The following is a 25,932-nucleotide window of genomic DNA, read 5'->3' as shown; positions in this document are numbered from 1 at the left end:
TTATCGACCATTTTCCGAGAAGAACCACGAAGAAAATTTGTTTTTATTTCAATTTATAATTTTTTTAAATGACAAAAATAAATTTCCTGTTTACTGAGATTGAAATATAAAAATTAAAGGCCGACCTGACAGATTGGTGCCCATTTTCGACAAACAAATTTTGACAATGTTCGGAAGATATTACCTTATTATGTGTACTGTGATTTTTGACTTTGGCCGATTTTCTTCTATAAATGTATAATAAACGTAGTGTCTTATAAATTTATTCTCATTAACAAGTTTGCCAGAAAACTCAGAGATTTGATATTTGAGATATGATATTTAGAAAAACCTGCACCAGGAAAGTAAAAACAAAAAATATTTTGGTTTTTGAACAGTTCCTATTGGTTTAACCAAGTATTTTTGCAGAAGAAAAAACGTTCCGAAATGTTTAGTATAATTCATTTAAGAATAACTTTAATTTCCTAAAAAGTCAATTTTATTACATTATTATTTCAATATAATAGGTTTTTTTATCTTACGTTTTAGTTTTTTTCTCTTTTTAATATTTGTTATAATTTTTACTAACTTTTTTTTTTTTTTTTTAATCTTAATTTGTTGAAGTTCGCCATCCAAATGGCAGATTTTTGCCGCGTGTTTGAAAGCCAAGCTACAAGTCATTTTAAGAATGAGATGGCTATATTTTGCAGAAATATTGCTCCTCTTCTTGGAATGACTTGTAGTTTAGGCGGTGATACCAAGTTCGCTTAACACTCCCCCCCCGGTAACTGGGTCAGGATCCAGCTTACCAATTGCTTTGAACTTGTGAACATCAAGAACTGCAAGTTTTACGACTGGGCGAGTATAAATGCCGGTTTGAGTCTGCACGATTGCGCTCCGTATCGTCCCGTCTTTGCCAGGCATTACCTGGAGAACTTTACCTTTAGGCCAAGATTTTCTTGGATTGTTTTGGTCAACGATTACTACGATGTCGCCTATTTGCAAAGATTTCTGCGGTGAAAACCATTTAGTTCGCCGGGTTAAGTCAGGCAAATATTCGCGCACCCACCTTCGCCAAAAGGTTTGTGCATATTTTTCAGCAGCTAACCAATTCTTTTTAATAGCTGCTCCGTCATCTACACAAGGTTGATACAAATTTTCTTGATTTGCATAACCAACCAACAAATGATTAGGGGTCAGTGCCTCACAACTCTCACTATCTATGGGTACGTAGCTTAAGGGTCTTGAATTCACAATACTCTCAATTTCTGTCATCATACTCATCAGTAATTCGTCAGAGGGGTTTCGGGTTGGACATATTTCTACGAGTGTTTGTTTAACGGATCTTACCATACGTTCCCAACATCCACCCATATGGGGGGCTGCTGGAGGAATGAAGTTCCATTTCAAGTCAAGTTCGAATTCTTTAGCTAGTACGTGTTCGTTCAAATCATGTATGGCTTGCTGTAGCTCTTTACTTGCGCCTCGAAAATTTGTACCATTGTCTGAGTACACTTCTTTAGGCATACCTCGTCTGGAAATGAATCTCTTGAAGCCCAAAATGCAAGAATCACTAGAAAGACTGTAAACTATCTCGATGTGGATTGCACGTAGGGTCAAACATGTTAATAGCATACCCCATCTTTTTTCAAGACGCCTACCGACTTTGACGTAGAGCGGCCCGAAGTAATCCACTCCGGTGTAAGAGAAGGGTCTTTGAAATGGCTGAAGACGAGCATAAGGTAGGCTGGCCATGCGAGGAGGCAACGGTTTGGTTCGGTTGTTTTTGCAGTGTTGACATTGTTGCTGGACTTTCTTCAAAATGCGTCTCAAGTTTGGGATGTAATAATCTCGCCGAAGTTCGTTAACAACTGTCTCGTTGAAGAGGTGATGAAATCTGAGGTGGCATTCATGGATTACTAAATGAGTGATTTTGTGGTCTTTGGGTAAAATGATTGGTCGTTTGGTTTCAAATGGAACATTGCTTATTTCATCGATTCGTCCGGAGATTCGAATTATTTGATTTTCGTCAAGATAGGGTGAAAGCTTGTATAGAGAGCTGGCTTTGTTGATGCTGGCCTCTTCCCCAGAAACTTTTTTAGTAACAAGAGCTTCATATTCGAAGGGAAAGCCTTCCCTTTGACATATTCGAAAAAGATAATTTTTTGCAGCTTCTTTTTCATCCAGTTGGAATTCGTTTATTTCATATAGAACATTTGGTTTTCGCCATTTTTTAACGAACAGTCTGACGAATCGATAGACATAGATCATTGTTTTGAGGAGACTTTTCCATCTTGAGAACCGGTAGACATCTATTACGAGCGGAGGAGTTGTAGTTTGATGCATTAAGCACTCTTTAATTTCTTCTGGTTTTTGACATTTTTTTACAAAGAGCTTGATGAAGTGGTAGATGTACATTATTGGTTTGAGGAATCTTGTCCATCCTGAACATTGATTGGAATCCAAAACAAGTGGACTTGTAGTAGTGCAATGCATGAAACATTCTTTAATTTCTTCCGCACCTTCATTATCCGGAGATAAAACTGGATGTTCTATTTCAAGAGGAAGAGGGTTCTGGTATAAAAATTTTGGCCCTTTATACCATCTGCTCGAAGAACTGAATTCGCAGTTAGTCTTAATTTTTGATGCATCGTCAGCAACGTTATTCTTTGTGGAAACCCAGTTCCACTCGTTAGCGTTCGAGGTTTCAAGGATTTCTCCAATACGAATGGCCACAAAACTTTTAAATTTTTTGTTGGTTGACTTTATCCAGCTGATTACGACTTGAGAGTCAGTCCAAAATGTGACACTGTCGAATTTAATTGTGTGACTGCTTTGTATAAATTTTGAAAGTCTGACTCCCATTAGAGCCGCTTCTAACTCAAGCCGAGGAATTGAAAGCGTTTTTATTGGTGCTACTTTCGTTTTCGCGCTGATAAGAGAACATTCGACCTCATCTTCAGTAGAGACTCTCATATATGCTACTGCGGCCATGGCTTCTTCTCCCGCATCAACGAAGATATGCAACTCGACCCGACTGCCTTCTCCAAATTGTAGATTCGTGAGATATTTTCTATCTATAGAGATATTTTTTATGTTGGGAATTAGTTTCAACCACGATTTCCATTTTTGAAATTGTCTTTCTTTTATCGGTTCATCCCAATCAACTGCAGAACGCCAAATTTCTTGTAGAATGATTTTTAAATGAATTGTAAAATTTGCTATTAGACCAAGAGGATCGAAGATGCACATCAAGGCTCTTAACACCTCACGTTTCGTTGGTACCTGTTCACCATTCATTATATCACTACGCAGCTTATTTGATTTGAAAGTATAGGCGAACACATCTGCACCAGGCGACCACCACATCCCGAGAAGTTTTTCGAAATCATTTTGAGCGTTTTCAGAGAATGTTTTAAATGATTTTGTAACATTAGATTGAAGAGCGTTTAGAACGTTTGCAGAATTCGATATGAAATTTCTAATTTCGAAGCCAGCCTGTTTATGAATATATATCACATCTTTTGCCAGGGCGATGGCTTCTTCCTCTGTGTCGACACTATCTAGCAAATCATCCACATAGTGGTTTTCGATTATTGCCTTAGCTGCCCTCGATAATTGGCTCTCGTATATCTTAGCGTTTTTGTTTTTTATAAACTGGGCGCAGAATGGTGAACAGGTTGACCCAAATGTCATAACTTGCATTTGATACACTTCGACATTTCCATTGTTTTTGTTCCGCCACAAGAACCTCTGAGAATCTTTATCTTCTTCCAGGATTTTTACTTGGTGGAACATTTCACGTATGTCTGCTGAGATAGCAACTTTCCTTTCTCGAAATCGAAATAGAATTGATGGAAGTGATGGTACATTATCTGGCCCGGTCTTCAAACAAGCATTTAGAGAGACTCCCCCAACTTTTGCCGCTGCATCCCAGACTATTCTCAATTTGTCAGGCTTGTTTGGATTTGTGACAGGAAATATGGGTAGGTACCATACACGCGACATAGGTTTGTTCACTTCGTCCTCGTTTAATTTCTTCGCGTAGCCCTTCTGAAGATACTGTTCAATTTGCTTTTCCACCTGTTCAATTAATTCGGGTTGATTGGAAAGACGCTTTTCAAGACATCGTAATCTTCTTTCGGCCATAACTTTAGTGTCTGGCAAACGTAAATGTTCATATTTCCAAAGTAGTGGCACTGCATAAGAGTCACCCAAGAAAACAGTTTTTTCTTCCAACAGTCGTATGGCTTTATTATCTTCATCAGACAGATTTGGTTTTGTAACCTTTGTTCCCAAATTCTCTAATAAAAAATATTTTTTCACTGCTTCATGCATTTGTGAATCGATTTGGTTTTGACAGTCGCAAAGATGAATATTAATGTTGGCAATGAGGCCTTCTTCCGATGTATCTTCATTCGAAGCAACGCCATAAAGAGTCCATCCTAATCTGGTCTTAATCGCCGCTGGCTGAGACTCTTCACCTTCTCTTGTTTTTAAGGGCATGCCCAAACGCCAGTGTTGCAGTCCAAGCAGAATCTGTGGCTTCGCGTTGGAGTACGATTTTATCGGTAATCCATTTAAATACGAAAAGCGTTGTGTCAGACTGTTGAAATCGAGTGACTGTCTTGGAAGATCCAATGATCTAACCGTATGTGCATTGGTAAGTAAGTATTTTTTATTGCTATCACCAGCCGATATTTCAAAAGTGATTTTCATTGAAGTTTCTTCTCGCCGATGTGTATTTGCGGTCCACCTTAAACAGAGTGGTTCTTTTGTACCGCTAGCTTCTAAAGAGAAAGCAAGTTCTTCATCAATAAGTGTCACTGAAGACCCATCGTCAATAAAGGCGAAAGTTTCTATAGATTTCTCGTTGAAATGCAACCTAACGGGAACGATTTTAAACAAGGTAAGCATCGTACCTGGACGCAGTGTCGTTCCACTATAATGGGCGTTTTCAACTGAACTGATCGCTCGTGGTTGGTTTGTTCTTGAATCACCGCTGTTAGGTTCAACCTTTAGCTGAATTTCATCGTTGTGCAAGAGTGCATTATGTCGGAAGGTGCATCCTGAAACACCACATAGTTGGGATGACAAACAACGACGAGAACCATGACGTCGTAAGCAAGTGCGACAAACGTAGAAACGCTTTACCAACTTCCATTTTTCTGAAAGTGGAAGTTTTGAGAAATTTGTACATATTGCAAGTGATTTGCAATTATTGTCGCACGAAATACATTTATTTTCTTCTTTAGACTGAGGTTTTTCATCTTGATGAACGTTAATAAAGGCTTTAGTTTTTTTATTAATTTTATTTTCGAATGATTGGGGAACAGTATATGTTACTTCCGAAGCAGCCGTAGCATAACTGGAAAGCCAGTTGTTAAAAACTGATAAGTCAACACAAGAAACGCTTTGTTTGTATAAACCCCAATTTAATTTAATTTGTGCTGGCAGCTTTTCTACCAGCTCTTGTAATAAACAGGGATTATTTAAATGAGCTGCAAGGTCAGTGACCTCCATCATGCGACACATGTTGTCAATACCGAGGGAGAAATTTATTAACGTTTCTAACTTGTCGAACCTGGGTGCAGGCTCGCTTCTTATTTTGGTAATCAGAGATTGAATTATGATTTCGGGTCTACCGAATAACATTTGAAGTGTTTTTATTACAAGTTCGATCTGATCTGGATGGAGGAGTCGGTACTGAACCGCCTCGAGTGCTTTTCCCTTCAGACACCGTTGTAGGCGAAGCATGTTCTCGTTCCTATTAAATCCGCATGCCTCAGACGTGTTCTTCCACCAACTTATAAAAAGCGGCCATTCTTCTGGTCGCCCCGTGAAATTTATATGCTCCTTAGACATAAATTGTCTTGACGCTATTTGAGATTTATTAAGATTTGGAGCTAGTCTCCTTTCCACCCCTAAGTCCTTTCTCTTATCATCTTCATTTTGACCCAAACTCGTTGCCACCCCTACTCCTGCTCTATTTTTATAAACTGAATTCACTTCTACCCCTAGATCCGTTCTTTTGTCTTTATTTGTTTTTTGTATCCACTCTTGAACGCGACTGAGATTGTCACTTGAAGTTGTCAACGAAACGTCATCATCCTCGGAGTCAAGTTCTTCAAGAATTGCGTATTTTTGTTCTAAATATTTTTTTTCAAGCTTACGCTCTTCTTCTAATTTGAGCAGTTTTATTTTTATTCTTTTTGACTTCGAAGTTGAGGTTGACGACTTGGTTGACAACACCGTACATTGCTTTGGTGGTGGAATATTCCCCGAAGTGGACTTTTCTTTCGGAGGAACTTCAGTGGAGTTCATATTTCTTTGAGTGGAATCATCTATAGCAACGATCGCATCGTTTGCAGCTAAAGTATTTATTTTAGAGGTTGAAGCACCCCCATTTTGGCGTTTCATTTCTTTGATGCATTCTCTACAATGCCAATCTATTTCCTCTACAGCCTGTGTAACCCCAACGCATGTAAAGTGGAACCAATCTTTACATGTACCACATTGAACCATAGGTGACTTGCTGTCTGGCTCAGTGCATCTTTTGCAATTAAAACCCTCACTATCTGAATTTTGAGCATTGTGAATTGCAGACCCCAACCCATTACTACGACTACGAGAATTATGAGACATATTGACTTACCTTATTTATGTTGGTTGTGATGTACACGATGAGATGAAGCACAATGTTTGTGATCAGATGATCGGATGTGGCGATGATAATGGAGAGCCGATGAAAATGATGTGGAATCGATGTTGATGATGCAGTCGATGACGCCGGAGGTGATGATTGATGCTTATGATGACGATGATGATGCTGAAGACGAAGATGATGAAGCTTAAGATGATTTTGATGCCAATGATGACGCTGGAGATGACAATAATGATGCTGAAGACGCTGGAGATGACGATGATGGTGCTGAAGACGCTGGAGATGACGATAATGATGCTGAAGACGGTGATGTCGATCACAATATGACGTCTTAAAGACGACAATTATGTGAAATTTGTAATTCAATAAATGAATGATGAATGAAATCTTGTTGAATTTGATTCTTGTGTGTTTGTGCACTACGAACAAGGGATGGGCAGTTTAATAAAGTGCCAATGCACCACCGTGCGTTTGTGCAACACGTGGATTTCGTATTAGACGAATTTTCTTGTTGGTTGTGCACGACAAACAGGAGATAAGGCAGTTTATAAAGTGCCAATGCACCACCGTGCGTTTGTGCAATACGTGGATTTCGTATTAGACGAATTTTCTTGTTGGTTGTGCACGACGAACTGGAGATGGGGCAGTTTATAAAGTGCCAATGGGCCGCCGTGCGTTTGTGCAACAAGTGGATTTTCGTATTAGACGAATTTTTGTGGTTATGCACGACGAACAATGAATGAGGCAATTTATAAAGGTGCCAATGTGCCGCCGCTTCTTTGGTGATTTTGCTCGTGTAAAACGAATTATTTTATTTCAACCTGAAGTTGATTTGCTTTCGTGTTAAAACGAAATTAAAGAATATTGGTTTAACCAAGTATTTTTGCAGAAGAAAAAACGTTCCGAAATGTTTAGTATAATTCATTTAAGAATAACTTTAATTTCCTAAAAAGTCAATTTTATTACATTATTATTTCAATATAATAGGTTTTTTTATCTTACGTTTTAGTTTTTTTCTCTTTTTAATATTTGTTATAATTTTTACTAACTTTTTTTTTTTTTTTAATTTTAATTTGTTGAAGTTCGCCATCCAAATGGCAGATTTTTGCCGCGTGTTTGAAAGCCAAGCTACAAGTCATTTTAAGAATGAGATGGCTATATTTTGCAGAAATATTGCTCCTCTTCTTGGAATGACTTGTAGTTTGGGCGGTGATACCAAGTTCGCTTAACAGTTCCAACAATAAAGCTTGCTACCGTTAGAAATAAAATATTTTGTCATAAAAACCTAAAAATGTAGCTTTCACATGCTTTTTGTTTTGTCATGATGCGATCATTTTTTATTGAGATACAGCCTATCGAAAATCACTAAAAAAATCACGATTTTTTCTTGTTCTCTTAATTTTTTGTTCTAGTGTATAAAAAATAGAAATATTTAAAAAAATTATTTACAAACCCAGAAAATTAACATAAAAGTAATTCATAAATTAATAAAAACTAGAATAATATTTTAAAGGTAACGAAACTTAGAATAATACCAAACATAGTTCTAAGAAAAAAATTGTTTTACAGCAACAATCTATCCATAGAGGAAGGAATACCTAGAGACGCGACTTCGGTTGGTTTTTCTCTTCCACCCTACAAGCTGCAATGAGAGGAAAAACTCCACAGTGCTTATATGTGGTAGTTTTCCCGTGCATTTTAAATGGCACCAACACATTCAACTGTGTGCTCAAAACAATTAAAAACAATTTAAGTGCTCAGTAGAGGAATCAATTCATAAAAAAATAATATGATAAATTCAAAATACTTTTTTTTTTATTTCTGTACATATTTATTGAAAGGTGGGTGTCTGGAGTGAGCTATTTGAGCTATTCAAGTTCATGTACAAACCAAAATCATGTTTAAATTCAAAGTTTGTGAGAACATCTACTGGTGAAAGGAAGGTATTAAACGCATTATACCTTTCACACGTATTCACAGATAGGAAAACAAGAGAAAAACAAGAGAGATGTATACCAATTATCTGAAATTAAATTTGCGGGTGTTTTAGGCAAGGGGGGTACGAGTCGGCTCTCTAGGTATTTCTTCCTCTATGGATTTAGGGTAGCTAAACCCAAATCTGAGATTTAGCGAAGTAGGTTTAAAATAAACCTCGAGATTTATTCTAAATCTACTTTGCTAAATCTCGGATTTAGCGTAGGTGGAAACGTAGTATAAAGCTCTTTGTTTTTAGAGGAAATATTATCCTTTGTAGGTGTATTTAAAAAATGGTGATATTTTTTTTGGTGGGTCAGTTATACATTTTAAAAGGTTGTTCATTTTTTCTTGTCCATGATAATGATATCCATGATATTATTCTTCGAGAAATGTGTGATTAACATAGTGTTTTATTAATTTATTCTTATGAGGATAGTAATAATAAACAAGAAAGTAATTAACAAGTTTACCAGAAAACTCATATATTTTAAGATACTTAGGAAAATCTCCAACAGTTGAAATATTAAAAAGATGTGTTTTTGTTTTATTTTAAAATGCTAAGAATTAAACATTTATTATTTTTTTAAAGATAATATTAAAAGTAAATGCAGTTACAAAAAATACTAAGGGTCCCCTCGTTGATTTTGTATGCAGGTTATATACCGTTTTTTGGGACTTTTAATTTTATTTACTAATATTGATTGATGGAGGTGTTGTAAAACGATAGACCAGATCCAATCATCCAATCATCATATTATCAACTAGATGGGGTTCCAGAATACTATACAGTCATACATTTAAAATTTGACAAATGAAAAGTCGGTATTCTTTGGGTAGGAAGAAATGGACCTATTCAATGAATTGCAAGATTTACAAACCCGCACTGTATTGACTTTTTTAAAGGGATAATAATAATAGACATTGCTTATTTCACATCAATCAAAATTCTTGCAGAATAAGAAGAATTTATTCTCGAACCATCATCAAGAAGGGTGCAGCAGCCAGCAGTTAGAATCTTTCAATATTCGCAATAAAATCTGAAAAAAAAAAATGGGGGAAAGGATTAAAAAAGTGTTTCGGAACTACTAGCATGCAAATAAGATTCGAATTTCATTCTATTAAAATATGGCTGGTTTCACCTTTCACTATTTGCAATGTAATAATCAATCAAATTACTGATTACAAATGTAATCAGGATTACTGATTACAAATGTAATCAGGATTACTGATTACAAATGTAATCTGATTACTTGTAATCGATTACTGCCAACACTGGATAAATCTAAAGAAAATAATGAAAATCGAAGGGGGCTATACGTTCAAGTGTCGGCAGATGTCGCGACTGTCGGCGAGGGCTTGGCCGCGAAAGAGGCTAAGTCGCCAGTGACAAAAGTTAGCTCGGCGGAAGGGAAAAGAAAGCTGACAAAATCGAAAGGAAAGGTGAGTCGACCTCAGCCTCAAAACAAACCCCCTTCAGAACACGTTGTTTACTCCACTCCCTGACGGAAGTAAGGCTGTCTCTCATATTCATGCTTCCGCCGAGGAACATAGTAACAGAATTACTGCTCCAAATGCAGCAATAGTTCACTCTGTGGGTCCGGAAGGGGCTGTTTCGACCAGTAATACAGCTGTCTCTTACAGTCTCATCTCTAGTGAAAGCAGACCTCTTCTTGACCATAAAAGTGTCAAATTCCCAGCGACAGTGTAGATGTGTCTTATAGCTCCACTTCCACTGGAGCAAAAGAGCGTTCCGTAATGACATAAGGAACGCAAAAGGGATATAGCAATAGGTTTGATACTTATAGCCGAACGTTCCCCAGAGCAATTCAGCAAGTTAGAATGGGCAAAAACTATTCTCAAAAATTGAAAAGTTGACCCGCAGCGACTCAACGTCAAAGGTCTGTTGACAAAAAGTGATTAATTCCAGCACTCACACTAGAAAAGACCTGTCCTTTAGTGACGTTTTTAAGGACAAGTCTATCCTCGCAGTTATCTATAGAAGTAATGTCGATGGCATGATCTCTTTTGACCGATGGACGATGGTCTCAACTGCAGATCTCCTACTGGACTCTCATGATGGAGAACCCGGGTGAGCCTATCAGTGTCCCAGCTGATCTAGCCCGCAAGATAACTGTACTTAAAATTATCCAGTTTGGAAACAGAAAGATGAGGAACTTGCAAAAGCTGCACCTCCAGCACCTGAGGTCCCCTTCTCTCTCTGGGTCAGAATCCGAAGAAGACCACGACCTTACGGTGGTGGGGGTATATACAAAGAATCCCTGAAAGTCTACAAAAAACAGCTAAGAAAATGTAAAACATCTTGGAGAAATTTCTGTTATAAAATAGAAGACTAGATTGAGGAAAACTCTCTCAACAAACCCTTTAAAGCCCAGTGCCTTGAAAACAGCCTGGACCAACTCCTGGACCAACTCCTGTGAAGAATCACTCAATTTGCTACTAGATACTCACTTTCCAATTAGCTGAAACACTATAACAGGGTTGACCCATCAGGGCCAGACACAAATTCAAAAAACAATCTTGGTCTGATTACAAGAGAGAAGCTAAAGTGGGACATCAACGCCTTCAAACCCTACAAATCCGCTGGACCTGATGGTATAATAACAGCCGAACTTCAAATGGCATCAGATATTATAATTCCCATCTTAGGGATAATTCTGAATAGATGTGTAGACTTGAAACACATCCCTGCCCTATGGAGAGAAGTTAAAGTTGTATTCATACCCAAAGCAGGCAAATTCTCTCGTGTCAATCGGAAAGACTTCCGACCTATCAGTTTATCATCATTCCTTCTCAAAACTCTAGAACGAATGATTGATATCCACTTGCGTAAGTGCCGGGCTACACGGTGATTTTTCAATCGCCTAACCAGTCAGGTTGTAGGCAAGAAGGGTGAGGATTTTCTTCTTTTTGACGTTTGTTCCTAGAAAGTGTGAATTGGAACTTGATTGGGCACAACACTGTGTAGCCAGGCCCTAATGTCATAGATACCAATCTTATATACAGCACAATACGCTTATTGTAAAGGGAAATCGGTTGAAACAGCACTACATACTGTAGTGTGCACTATTGAATATTCAATCCATCACAAAGAGTTCACTTTAGTTGCATTTCTTGATATCGAAGGCGCGTTCAACAACGTCAGCAACATAGAAATCACAAATGCACTTAAGAGGCTCCGCGAGATTAGGCTCCAGGAAATAAAGGGGGAAATCCCTCTGGAATTTTTTATTTTTGCATTCTTTTTTTTTGCGTAATAAATTTATTTATCAACCGAAGAATCTATTTTCAGTGGTCTTAGCCTTAAATGAAGCCTCAAAAGTGCCTAGATAGTCCCGAAACCAATGCGCTCCGAACCTACCATAGTACGAAAACGAAAACTTTAAACGCATTTTTTTCGAAACTAGTTTTTTTCCGCGCCGTGCAATGTAACTCAAAAACTAATGAAGCTATCGACTTGAAATTTGAAGCAAATTACTCCTTAACTTATTGGCCACAACATGAACCTAAAAGTTGAATAAAATTTGTACAGTAAATATTTTTTTTACCTACTTCTTTGTAAAAAAAAACATGGTTTTTTTCGTTTTTATGATTTCTAATTTTTATTTTTCATTTAAAAAAAAATAAATTTAGGTTCAAGAGGGATTTCCCCCCTAAGGCCCCAAAACAAAAAATGAAATAAGGCCCTAAATTGTTTTGAACTTTTTTAGAAAAATGAAATAAGACCCCAATTTTTCTTTTTCATAATTAATTTATTTTTGGTAATGAAATATCACCCCAAACCAACAAAACCATCTTTATGGACGGATCTTTCAAAATCGTTCCTCAAAGATGTTTCAAACTGTTGTTGTGTTTTTTTTTTCGGTTATTCTGTTACTTATTAATGCTTTTTTCAATGATCCCTGATGGTTTAGTGCACGATCTTTACATTGAAAGGCATTAGTTTGCAGTGCAGCACGATGTTTACATTGAAAAGCATTAGAAAGTTACAGAATAGCTTAGAGGATATAATATATGGAGTGCTTGTGCTGTTAGTTCCGTGAAGCTTTTATAGAGGGCTCTAGTTTCTTTAAGTTTTTCGATGAGTGCATGCCTCCATTTTATTTTCATTTCATGGCTGTCATCAACAAGCGTGTTTATTTACAGCTGCGGAACCGGACTCGCACTGAAAAATGAAGGCAGCGACCCCTATCCATGCATATGGCGTTACAATGTATTAGGTATAGGAACAAGCACTCAATATATTATATCCTCTAAGCAGAATAGTTGAAAAAATCGCACGATTTTTCAGTTATTCTGTTACTTTCTAATGCTTTCCAATGTAAACATCGTACTGCAAACCATCAGGGAGTAACAGAATAGCTGCAAGAAATCGCCCGATTTCTTGTAGCTATTCTGTTACTCCCTGATGGTTTACTACACGGTCTTAACATGGAAAGGCATTAGTTTGCAGCACGACCAGCACGATAGCTTAAAAATCGCGCGATTTTGTCGGCTATTCTGTTATTTACTAATGCTTTTCAATGTAAAGATATTGCTGCAAGCCAACAGGGAGTTTACTATATGCGGTACTTTGCCAATTGTGGGTCCTTGATAAGCGGAATTTTACAACTGTTTTTTTGAAAGATAATTTAGTATAGTATTTTTATGTAAATTATGAAAAATGTAAAAAAGCCCCAAATTGTTTTTAAAATAAAATGAAAGCAAGCCCCAAAATAAGTATTGGGGTCTAATTACACAGCTAATATTTGTATAAGAATCCATTATTTTCATTAATTAATACAAAATAAAATTAGTTATGGGTGGGGTGACCCTTAAAAATAAATATTTCAAGAAGAGGTTGATATGTACATAAAGTATTGAAGTTAATAAAGATACATTGATTTTTAAATAAAAGATTTAAAATTAAAGTATAAAGGTAATCTACATCAATCTCAAGATATTTTTCTATTATTTACATTTAAACAATTAATCGTTTAATAAGCATTCAAGGTTTCTTGGATGAAAATCTAGAAGCCATTTCTTTAAATAATTTTCATTTTTTTTGGTAAAATTTGACGTTATTAGAATCTGTGGTAATTTATTAAAAAAGCAGCTTGACTTTTTCTCTGTATTATTAGAGGGGCACTTCGACCAAGCTTTGAAAGGCATTTTCTTTTTACTTTCAACTGCTTTAGCTTCATCATTCCACCACCATGTTTTTTTGAATTGTTGGTTGTGTCTTTTTGAAACCCCTAACAGTGTTTTGGCTTTTTCTATGCAAGTTCGCTGTAGGAAATTCCACATACTTTGTGCTGTACTCTCTTCATTTGGAAATATATTGGTGTTGTTATACAGATAGTTTTGCATATTCGAAATAAAAGCTTCGCCTTTTTCCTTATCCAGATTATACCATTTGATCTTCCTAAAAGTCTCTGTCTGTTTATTGTCGTTCACCGTCTCCATACAAAATTCTGTCTGTAGGAGACGGTGTTGGTGGACGATCGCTTCTCCCAGTATCACTTTACAATCCTTGACCGGAGGTTTCATGAAACTAGATACCAAATGGTAATCAATCTGGGTCTCATTTCAACCACTGCTGTAAGTGAACAGGTGTCGGCTTTGTTTGATGAGCTCAGGATTTCTTCACCAGTAGAGTTCCTGATGCCGTATCCGAGGCATACATGGCAATCTTCATAGTCTTCGTTTGATTTCCCGACATGTCCATTTAAATCACCGCCCATTCACAAAAACTCTTCTTTTGGAATGTCTTTAAGGGGGGAAATCCATCTGGACGACACCTTTTTCAATATTTTTTTATGAAAAACTGAAAGCACTTGTTGAAATTTGGAAAAAGACAAGATATTACTAACATTATTAAGTATTGAAAAATTTTTTTTTGAAATGAAAAAATAACAAAATGGCGGCTCTGGAGCCTTTCAAAGTTGACGCCTCTAGTTTACGCCGTGCAATGCACAGGTCCAGGAAATCATCTTAAATCAAAAAGGAAATTTTTTCCGTTAGATGATATTAGTACGCATTGCATAAACCTAAATTTATTTTTTTTAAATTAAAAATAAAAATTAGAAATCAAAAAAACGAAAAAAACCATGTTTTCTTTTACAAAGAAGTAGCTAAAAAAAATATTTGCTGTACAAATTTTATTCAACTTTTAGGTTCATGTTGTGGCCAATAAGTTAAGGAGTAATTTGCTTCAAATTTCAAGTCGATAGCTTCATTAGTTTTTGAGTTACATTGCACGGCGCGGAAAAAATGCGTTTAAAGTTTTCGTTTTCGTACTATGGTAAGTTCGGAGGGCATTGGTTTCGGGACTATCTAGGCACTTTTGAGGCTTCATTTAAGGCTAAGACCACTGAAAATAGTTTCTTCGGTTGATACATAAATTTATAACGCAAAAAAAAATAATGCAAAAATAAAAAATTCCAGAGGGATTTCCCTCCTTAAGTAGGTTGTGAAAATCTAGCCAAAATGCATCTTTTTCCACCTGCTGGGGAGTATATGCAGTGACAATATTCCACAACTTTCTACTAAAGTCACTGGATTTTGAAATGGACAATATGCTGCATAAGAGGTCTTTTGAAAGGATGATTCCGATTCCGTTCTTACTTTTTTCCATTCCATAGTAGAACATCTTGTAATTGTTTGTCCTTGTATCCAAGAAACGGGCCCTATTTCCGGTGTTTCGCCATTTCGTTTCTTGGACACACAAGATGTCTACTCGTTCCAACTCGCAACTCTCAGATTTTGTCTAATATGCGGCATTACTTTGCTAGCCCCTTGAATCCGTATTGCTCTAACCCGAGCATTGCTGCTCGTTCCAGGATCAGTACAATGTGTAATAATGGTAGTGCCTGGCGGTGTGTCATTTCCTTGGAAAAGTACTTCCATAATGCTTCAGTTCACAAAATCTTGCGAAACGTTTTTGTTGTTGTTGTTTTGTTTCGACGCGTGCTCAAGTTTTGTATTTGATCTCTCTTTAACAGCACCGGTGATCTCCAGTCGTACCAACCAAATGACTGGCATGCACACTTTTGGGAAAGTTTATAGGTGTTAAGTGTCGCTAGGTAAACCTTGGTATTTGTGACCTAGATAAATGTATTCCTTTAGTCGCCTTTTACGAAAGCGGGGAGGCGCTGCAGGAATATTCTAACCCGTCCCTGAACAGAGAATCCATAAAATCTTTAAAAAACCGAACAAAAATAAATTAAAACAACATAACCTTAAAACTATTGCCCGCTCAGAAAATTAATGTATTACAAAGAAAAAGATAATTAAATTTCCAAGAACTTTGGTGTGATAACAATTTCTCTAGGACAAATAATTTTGAAGATATAGAGCGATTCGCGTTTTCCAAAATGGCGGATTTCGCCATGTGGGTGGCGTCCCGAAAACCAGGACTTAAGCTTTCTAATACCCCCTTTCAGATTTGAAAAATTCAGCCGTCCTATATTTCGTTCCACAATATGCCTGTTTTTCTACTAACTTTCCTGTACTATTATAGCTTAGAAAATACCAATCATTTTTAGTTTTTGGTAAAAAAAAATTTTTCTACAAATCATAGATCCCATGGCCTTAATACTCTTGAATCGAACACTTCCAAATAAAAAAAACAAATGGCTTTATTGTACCCGGGTACTCGGGTATTATAATACTTGAAACTACCGGGTACCCGGATACCTGGATACCCGGGTATTCGAGTAATACCCGAAGACTCGGGTACCCGGGTATTTGTGAGGACGGGTACTACCCGGTCGAAATCAAGAGCTCTCTCTAATTTATATATTTTACAGTGAAAACTCGCTGTAAACTATATTATTTTAGGGGAATTTGATAAAATTCGTGCACCTAAAAAGAAAATTGCTCGTGGTCTGGCTGATATAAAGAAGAAGAAGAAAACGTAAACAAGAATTTGTTTTTTTAAAAAAATATATGTAAATGTAAAATATAGGTACATATAAATGTTGGTAATCATAAACTACAAATTTTGCGTAAAAGAAGGGTACAACAGCATCTAACTGATGAGCCCAACTGTTGTACCTGTGCGAAACGCATTATTTTGGCTACAGGTCAAAAACAAAACATCAAATTGAATTTATTTCATAAAGTCCATAAAACAAAAACAAATTCTTGTTTACGTTTTCTTCTTCTTCAAAATTTTTTGAGATCAATTTTATAGCCTGTTTTCACTAGAGCAAATGAGATGATTTCGATCAAATTTGCCAAATGAGGTTCGAAATGAGATGATTTCCCATACAAATTTCAAATTTGAAATGAGATAATTATCATCTCATTTCAACGAAATTAGCTAGGAAATTAAGTCAAATCGCCTGAACGCTCATAAAATTTCATTGTGAATAGGTCACAATCATGAAACGTCAGTCAACCTAAAAAAAAAACATTACGGTAAAATAATTTCAATTTGTTTATTTCGCGTCGGTTCGGCAAATAAAAATAAAATTACAAAAAGAAAACATTTAAAAAAAACTAATACTTCATTAAATTTTGCTAAAAAAGCTAGACGTGGCCGAGCACATTAAATAGAAGTCGAACCTATCCGATATCGTGCCAAGGATACGTCGCGTCTTTATTAATTCTAAAATTAATGAAAAGGTGTAAGGAGTTTGATTTAATTGAAAAAGGGTTTTATTGACGTGCGTTTTCAGGTAAAAGGCATCCTTCCCGGCAAGGAAAAGGAGAAAATTGGACTTAAACCAGCGGCAAACTAGTCTATAGTATCGGCTCCTCCTCAGGAATCAAATGTGCATCAAAGCTTTATCAATTCTCAGCTGAAAAGAAAATCTGGACCCCCATTTACAGTCGAATATGCAACCTAATTCAATCCTCTGCTGCCGGTTATGATGATGCAAATGTGTCCACCCCCAATGATGCTTTATAAAAATGAACATTTGAATAAAAATTAATACTCAATTGTGTTTATTAAGAAATTTCTTTGATACATTTTGGCCACTATTTGGACACCACACGAAGGGAAACACAATTTGTGTTCGTTCCAGCGAATAGTTAGATATGTTATATGCATTTAAAATGCATGTCAAAACTACACTTTGCAGCCACTGGTGCACTGTGAAATGTTTTCTCTTGTTTCATACTGTACGGTAAAAAAAACCATAATGTTGGCCTCGAGATCGTAAAAGCTGGAAGAATTTAATATGTATTGTTTAAATGTGATAAGTTTGAAAACAGAAATACTAACCTTTATCCAGAACTGCTTTGGATTGATCATTTGGGTCCCTGACCAAATAGTCGAAAAATATCCATTTTAAGTCACTTCCATTTCCGTCGGATTTTGCGTCTAACTCTCTTCCTTAGCTTTCTATGGTTTTTGCGCTTGTAAAATTATTTATGGTAGGGGCTGAGCATATTATAATAATATTATTTTCCATTTTTCATATTTGTTTTGTTTTTGAAAAATTTTCAATTTGTTTTTTTTTTATTTTTATTTTTTTTTATTCACTAATTTCAACAAATGTCACATTTCGAGGTTGACACTTCTTGTCAGTCCAAATGAGATAATTTGTAGTGAAAACACTTTTTTGGTAATTTGCTAAATTACCTCATTTGGGGTGTAGTGAAAACAGGCTATTACGAATAAATAAACAAGAAAGAATTAATTTGGTACTGAAATAATTCTTTTAAATTGAATTCTAAGCAAATTGAAACAAAAATATGCATTAAATAATTTAAAAAATGAAAACAAACAAAAAAAGCTCTTCTCACATCTTCCCCTCTCTTCAACTTTTAGTTGTGTTTGACAGATTAACAATGAAATTTCATTGTTAATCTGTCAAACACAACTAAGAGTTAACTCAAGTCCAGAGGTGCGTTCTTTTTCTAACAATAGTCAACGATCGTTGTTATGTCAAAAATTATTGTTGAAGTGTCATTGTTAGAAATCGTTGGATTTTTTACAAATCATTTAGGAACGATTTATTGTAAGAGATTGTTAGACTGTCAAACCACCAGCTAAATTTCTTTTGAGAATACTTTTATTTCCATTATTAGGTGTGTTTTTTTGTTTATCTATATAGATTTTGTGCAAAAAAACGACATCGAGATTTTTGAAATCAAAACAATTTACGTGTTAAAAACAACAAAAACTTTATCTGTATAGATTTTTGAAAAATCCAGATAATTATCCAGATTTTACTTTCTCTCGATAAAAACAGTAGTGCCAAGGTAGTTTTATTGTTGTGTTCATACAGAAATATCTGAAAATATTAAACAAAAAAAAAGCGGAGAAAACAAGGTTTGAAAAAAACTCTCATAGAAAAAAATAATCGAAAATTTGTTTGGTATGGTTGCATTGAAATGTTAATATCTCGAAATATACGCAATGCACTTTTCAGATAAAAGTCTTAAATGGATCCTGATAAGATTGTGGAACAGATATGTATATAAAATTACCAAAGTTTTTTCGAAAAATTAGAAATAAAAATAAAAAGTTTTTCACATTTGATTTTTAAAAAATCGAAAAAAAATTCAATATGGCTACCTTCAAACGCTTATAACACAAGAACGACGCAACTAATGTTAATGATCATGGTCTTAAAATGTAGCTAAGAATATACAGATAATTTTTGGTTTTTTGTGAAAAAACAATTTTTTTGAATCCAACATGGATGCCATGGCCATATGAAAATTTTTGTTTGCATCCAACATGGATGTAATGGCCTTCCCACTTCGGAGTTAAAATAAAAAAAAACAAAAGCAACATTTTTGACAGACAGCTGCCAAAGTATATGTACAGTGGTGCCAAATGTTTGCAGGGATTTCAAAAATCCCGATGTCGTTTTTTTGCACAAAATCTATATAGATAAACAAAAAAACACACCTATTATAACAAAAAAAATTGTTTTTTACTCAAAATAAATTATCTTTTATAAAAAAATTACAAAACCCTCTTTTTATTTTCATTTTTTCCGCTTATTTCCAAAAGAAACAAAATCTTTGAGTTTGTTTTGTAAACAAAACATCCACTTTGACACATCAACAATCTCATGAATGTTCAACTCATGTCATGGAGGTGAGTTGGAAATAGTTACGATTTGTAACTATTTGACACTTCAAAACGAGTTTAGGAACGATGTTCATCTGTCAAATAGTTACAAATCGTAACTATTTTGTAGTTTAGGAACGACAAAAGTTAACGATAGTTAACAATAGTTAACTATTGTTAGAAAAAGAACGCACCTCAGAAGGTGAGTTGGAATAAGTTACAAAATGTAACTATTTGACACTTCAACATTGCATTTAGGAACGATGTAGTGACGTCACATTTCGTAACTTTTTTCTCATTTAGAAACGATGAATGTTAACTATTTTTAACAATAGTTAACATCGACGAATAAAAGAACGCACTTCTTACTTTAAATATCAATGAGCTGTGTTCTTTTTATTGGATTTAATTTGCAAAATATACTTTTTATTAAAGAAAAACACTTTGATTTTTATAACCACCAGCTTGGCGCGTCTAGAATGTTCTTTATTAAACAAACGAATAAATTGAATTGAAAGAATGCAACAGTATGATATTTTTGAAAAGAGAAAAAGATACATTTAAAAGATACATAAAAAGAAAAGACAGGGTTGCCAATAGATATTTTATCAATACTAACGACACTTTTTCTAACAATAGTCAACTATGGTTGTTATGTCAAAAAATATTGTTGATGTGTCATTGTTAGAAATTGTTAAACTGTCAAACCATACAAAAATTGTTTTCAGAATACTTTTATTTTCATAATTGTAACAAAAAATCATGTTTTTTTAATCAAAATAAATTTTCTCACATCATAAAATTACAAAAATCTCTTTTAGTGGAGTCAAATAAGATTTATACCTCGGAATCCAGGGAAAGTCGATGACTGTTTAAAATGAGTATAGGGCTGTATTACTCAAAGGTCAAATAAGAAAGTTAAAGAAAAAAATTTCACAGCTCTTGATTACAACAACTTTTAAGGATCGTTTACTGTGCAATCGGAATTGCTGTCTCATTTTAGATTTTGCTCAAACTTTGTAGGGATGTTCTCTAGGACTGTAAGGTAGCAAATCCATGATGATTTAATTTTAAGTTGCGTGGTTTCCCCGCTACCCGCATTTGAACTTTTGCAAAACGTCATTTTCATGTTACTATAGTTTGGCGTCTATTAAAGATATCTTTTTTTTTTTGAAACGGCTTTTTAAAGCTTAAGAATAGTAATTTTTGAATAAATATTACAAAATTACGTACTAATTATACCTGAATTAAAAACAATTTTTGAAAAACTGGTAATTTTGCTGATTTTTCATGGTTTTTGACTGGCTCCAGAACCTGGGCTATTATATGTTACTTACCAAATATTACATATAGATATTTTTCAACAAAAAAATTCTTAAATTAACGCGATATCTTCAATAGACGCCAAACTATAGTGACATGAAAATGACGTTTTGCTAAAGTTCAAATGCGGGTAGCGGGGAAACCACGCAACTTAAAATTAAATCATATCATGGAGGTGAGTTGGAAATAGTTACAATTTGTAACTATTTGACACTTCAAAACGAGTTTTGGAACGATGTTCATCTGTCAAATAGTTACAAATCGTAACTATTTTGTAGTTTAGGAACGACAAAAGTTAACGATAGTTAAAAATAGTTAACTATTGTTTAGTGATTCATGAAAGTAGTTTCCTTTGTTCTAGTTGAAATTAAGTTGGCTGTATATAATCCTGCTTTCAGACTCACGAGCCATTCTGATGAACGTATCCCGAGTGATGTCTTCTAGTACAGGTAAAATAGTACATAAAATCAAGAAATAAAAAAAAAATTGTTACACTCATGAAACTTGGCAAAAAGTTTGCTTTTGGGATAAGAATCAAGTACATAAAAAGTCTATAAAAAAAAGTTGGGTGGAAGGGTGTTTTTTTTCGCGGACAAGAGGGAGGGGGGTGAAGGTGAAACATGTACTGAAAAAAATTGTTTGTCGAATATCATCACATGACACATGTTTTCAAGGTATTTTTTGGTGCTGAATCTAATGACATAAAAATAAAGTCAATACGATTGCTCTAAGAAAAGTTATTTCAATAGGGTACCACTAATATTACTCTAGTATTACTCACTTTTTCAAATATACCCAAGGTGCGTTCTTTTTCTAACAATAGTTAACTATCGTTAACTTTTGTCGTTCCTAAACTACATAATAGTTACGATTTGTAACTATTTGACAGATGAACATCGTTCCTAAACTCGTTTTGAAGTGTCAAATAGTTACAAATCGTAACTATTTCCAACTCACCTCCATGATATGATTTGAACACTCATGAGATTGTTGATGTGTCAAAGTGGATGTTTTGTTTACAAAACCAACTTAAGGATTTTTTTCTTTTGGAAATAAGCGGAATAAAATGAAAATAAAAACAAGAGTTTTGCAATTTTTTTTGACTAAAAAAATATTGTTTTTGTTATAATTATGCAAATAAAAATATTTTCAAAACAATTTTTTTTTGTGTTTGACAGTTTAACAATATTTAACAATAAATCGTTCCTAAATGATTTGTAAAAAACCCAACAATTTCTAACGATGACACATCAACAATATTTTTTGACATAACAACGATGGTTGACTATTGTTAGAAAAAGAACGCACCTCCATATTTTCTTTACTTCTAAAAAAACACCCTTTCACATAAAATACATTTATAGACTTTCATTATTCGTAATTCCCATGGGAAAGAGAACATATTTAATGAATTTCGTAAGGGTACCATTTATACCATTTATTTTATCGGACTTATTTCGGATTTTCCCTATTTCCCAAAAAAACACTCTTTAACCTAAAATGTTTTTATAGACTGTTCGGATTCTTGGTTTCTGTTATAAATGAAACATTTTACCAATTTTCATATGTGAAACAATTTTTTCCTAGTTTTTGAAGTACTAATTCCGAATTTCATCATTTCTTAAAAAAAAAACAGCCTTTCACTCAAGATAATTTTGTACACTTTATAGATTCCTTATTCTTTAAGCAACCAAAACATTTACGCCAAGTTTTAAAAATTAATAAAATTTAAGTCAGCTGTTATGATTCCTTCCTCACACACAACTTAAACTATCAAAAAACACTCTTTCACCAAAAATAATTTTAAGAACTTTATGAATCTTTTGTCCCTGCTTTATCTAAAACCTTCATCCCGAATTTTATCAGTGTAGCATGTTTTTCATACAAAAAGAGTTTCTTTGAATGTCTGGATTCACCATATGTGTATATGTTAAGATTTTTGGTAGTCCGGTTTCTAGGTATATAGCGTAACTAGGTGTATTTTGGGGCAGGTTAAAAAGCTTATTCTTATTCTCTTGTTTGAAAACACATTTTTCCATGAAAAATTGATCAAACTTTGAGAGATTTTGGCTTTTTCTGTAAGATATTGTTTAAAATCTAAGTTTGAGTTCAGTTTAACACCCAAGTATTTGACATCTTTAACTGATTCTAGAAGATGACCATCATACTTCAATTGTCTTTCAGTGTGAACTCTTCCGGATCGTGCAAAAACCATCATCTTTGACTTTTCTGTATTGATTGTCAGTCCCCATTTTTTTGCAGTAACATGATAAGCGATTAATCATTAGTTGCATGTGTTCCGGCGATTCAGAGAGTATGACTAGGTGGTCTGCATACAGCAACACATTTATTGTGACATTCGCAATCCTTACACCTCCAGGCAGTTCATCTACTATGTCGTTTTTCATCAATTGATAATTCAACGTCTAAAGTTTCATCAAGAGTGAGTGGTTCAGCATAGAAGAACGTCAAATTAGCATCGTTGGAAAGAAGAAGTCTAAAATGTGCTGCAAGATCTTCAGCAGATAAACCTACGCCAATCTTTCATTCCATTGATTTCCCTCGCGATTTTCCAGAATTCTTTCGATGATTGTTGATTTTCAAATTCGATTTTCTTTTGAAAACACAAGTTTTTGTAATATATATTACTTTCTACGTACCAATTTTTTATACAATCATTATTCGTAGATCGCAGGGCCCGAAGAAGGGCAAATGATTTAGTCCGTTTTGCAATTCTGTTTCTCCGTCTGTATTTTGATATTTAAGGATATTATTTTTGTTTAAATAAAATATTTTATATATTTCGTTTTTTGTATTGCTGGATTAAGTACTTATAGTTCTTATTTTACCTTTTTGTTTTGCTTCTTTAATTCCATTAAAACGCAATTTTTATTTTTATATTATCGATATATTTCGAGGGCCTTTTTGCCTCATCCTCAGGATCTAGTAATAAAAACCTGCGTTTAATACTAAAATACATTAATAAATTTACAGTTTTACCTAACAAAAATACTAACAATAAATTAATGATATAATTCGTATCTCTTTCCTTTTAAAAAATTATACAAATTAAATTTTAACAGACATTTGTTTTGAAATAAAAAATTTTAAAAAACATTAAACAAATTTTATAAAAGTATTTAAAGTACAAAAATATCTTAAAAATTTTGAATTTAGCTGTTTCTTAAATTGGCATCGACTATTAAATTGTAATATGTATTTGTGTAATCACGTTTATCAATTTTATAATTACAAGCAATTTGTTCATTTTTTATAATTTGGTTTACCTCATGTATTTGCAACTTAAATTTATTTCTTTCTTTAAAATTTTGCTTCCATCGAAATCAAAAGAATGTCCACTTTCTCTGACATGATCAGCCAAAGCAGCGAAGTTTTTGTTGATTGACCCTTGAATAATTTTTTCACATTCGTTCTTATGTTGGCTCATTCTTGTTCCCATTTTTTGAATTGTTTCACCTATATAAACTTTTTCACAATTATTGCATTTTTATTTACCGAGTAAACTAGTCCACTATTTTCTGTTTTATTAATTTTCTGTTTAGTACTTAAGAAAAATTTAGATATTGGTTCTGTTGGTTTCATTGCCGGTTTAACATCTGGTACAAAATATTGGCACACTTTAGCTAGGGACTCACTTAGTTTTGGCACATACGTCATTGTTGAATAAATTTTATTATTAGTATCTTTTGTCCGATCATTATTATTAGATAAAAAACTGTAGTTGATCTGGTCAAATCTTTGTGGTGAAATAATTTTGGCTTGTAAATTTTCATTTTTAACTGCTGAAATAAGTTTTTTTATAATGTTTTCTGGATAGTTGTTTTTTCTCAATATGCTTTGTATCCTTGTTATGTTTTGGTTAAAAAAGGTCTTATGGCTAAAAGAAAATACTTTCCGAATAAAAATTTAACAATCGATTGGATGCAATTGGCTTATGAAACCAATTAGTAATAATATTACCATCATCATTTCTCTTGACTGTGACATCTAGATAATTGATTTCATTGGTTCCATTACACAACAACGCATTTCAAGCTCGTGAATCTGTTTGGACAGCTCTAGGTTCTGTTTTCGCAGATGATCGACTTCTTGGCTCATTTTATTGAGGTCATCCTTAGTTGCTAAGTTGGACATGTCAACTTGTAGAGAATTATCGATAATACCTTTGATCGTTTGAAAATCCTCTTGTCTCATACCCATTTTTTGACAAGATTTAAAAATTTTAATTAATATTAGAAGGAGTGTTATGAATTTGTTCTGGCGAAGCTTCGTAGATTTTTCTTTTTTGTCGGTCATGTGACCAAAGAGTTATCCTTAATTTTTGGATTTTTAGCTTAAACCAGGGTAACGATAGTTACCTGTTTTTTTTTTTTGTTTAGCTTGTGTGCGTATAATAACAGAAAAACTTTCAGATAATTAACTTTTCAATTTAATTATACGTTAAAATAAATATTTAAATTTGAAAATTAATCAGAGCGATATGAAACTTGAACTATTCACTTTTACAGCAGAGTTGCCAAGGCAATATCACACAATGTTCACGAAGTAAGAAGAAGGGTAGGTTATCTATTAATTCGTATGGAATTTTATTTGGAATTTCTGCACGAGTTTTATAATTAGGTATATAATAAAACGCTTCTTATCCTCGTACAATAGTTGTTTTTATTCACAAACGTTTTCGAAAAGCTAACTTTTCATCTTCAGGTGATAGCAAAAATATAATTTAAAAATTTTTTTGATAAGTTTACAAATTAATCAAAAATTTTTTAATTTTAAATTTTAATAATTTTGTTAAGTAATTGAAATTTAAAGTTATTTTAATAATGTCTAATAATGATAATTTTATAACGACAAGAAGAAAAAGAAAGTGGATAAATGCGTTTAAAATTTTATCTCAAATATGTCCTTAGATGATAATGGCTTTAAAAATTTA

The 25,932-nt window shown here is 34.1% G+C and overlaps 2 protein-coding genes across 14 annotated transcripts in view; one reads left to right on the top strand and one right to left on the bottom strand.

Moving 5' to 3' along the window:
- LOC129908810 (uncharacterized protein CG43867) overlaps positions 1-25,932 on the top strand; it is a 276,259-nt gene that overhangs the window by 2,388 nt on the left and 247,939 nt on the right. The gene's annotated exons all lie outside the window — the stretch shown is intronic.
- Positions 724-6,624, bottom strand: LOC129909456 (uncharacterized). The gene has a single exon (XM_055986537.1). The coding sequence runs from the start codon at positions 6,622-6,624 to the stop codon at positions 724-726; it is 5,901 nt and encodes a 1,966-aa protein (XP_055842512.1).

Source organism: Episyrphus balteatus, chromosome 2, assembly GCF_945859705.1.
Source record: "Episyrphus balteatus chromosome 2, idEpiBalt1.1, whole genome shotgun sequence".
Taxonomy (NCBI): Eukaryota; Metazoa; Arthropoda; class Insecta; order Diptera; family Syrphidae; genus Episyrphus; species Episyrphus balteatus.
The sequence above is the reverse complement of the archived record's forward strand: the minus strand, read 5'-3'. Positions and strand labels throughout refer to the sequence as shown.

Coding starts and splice junctions, on each gene's coding strand:
- LOC129909456 (XM_055986537.1), bottom strand. CDS start 6,624: ATGTCTCATAATTCTCGTAGTCGTAGTAATGGGTTGGGGTCTGCAATT.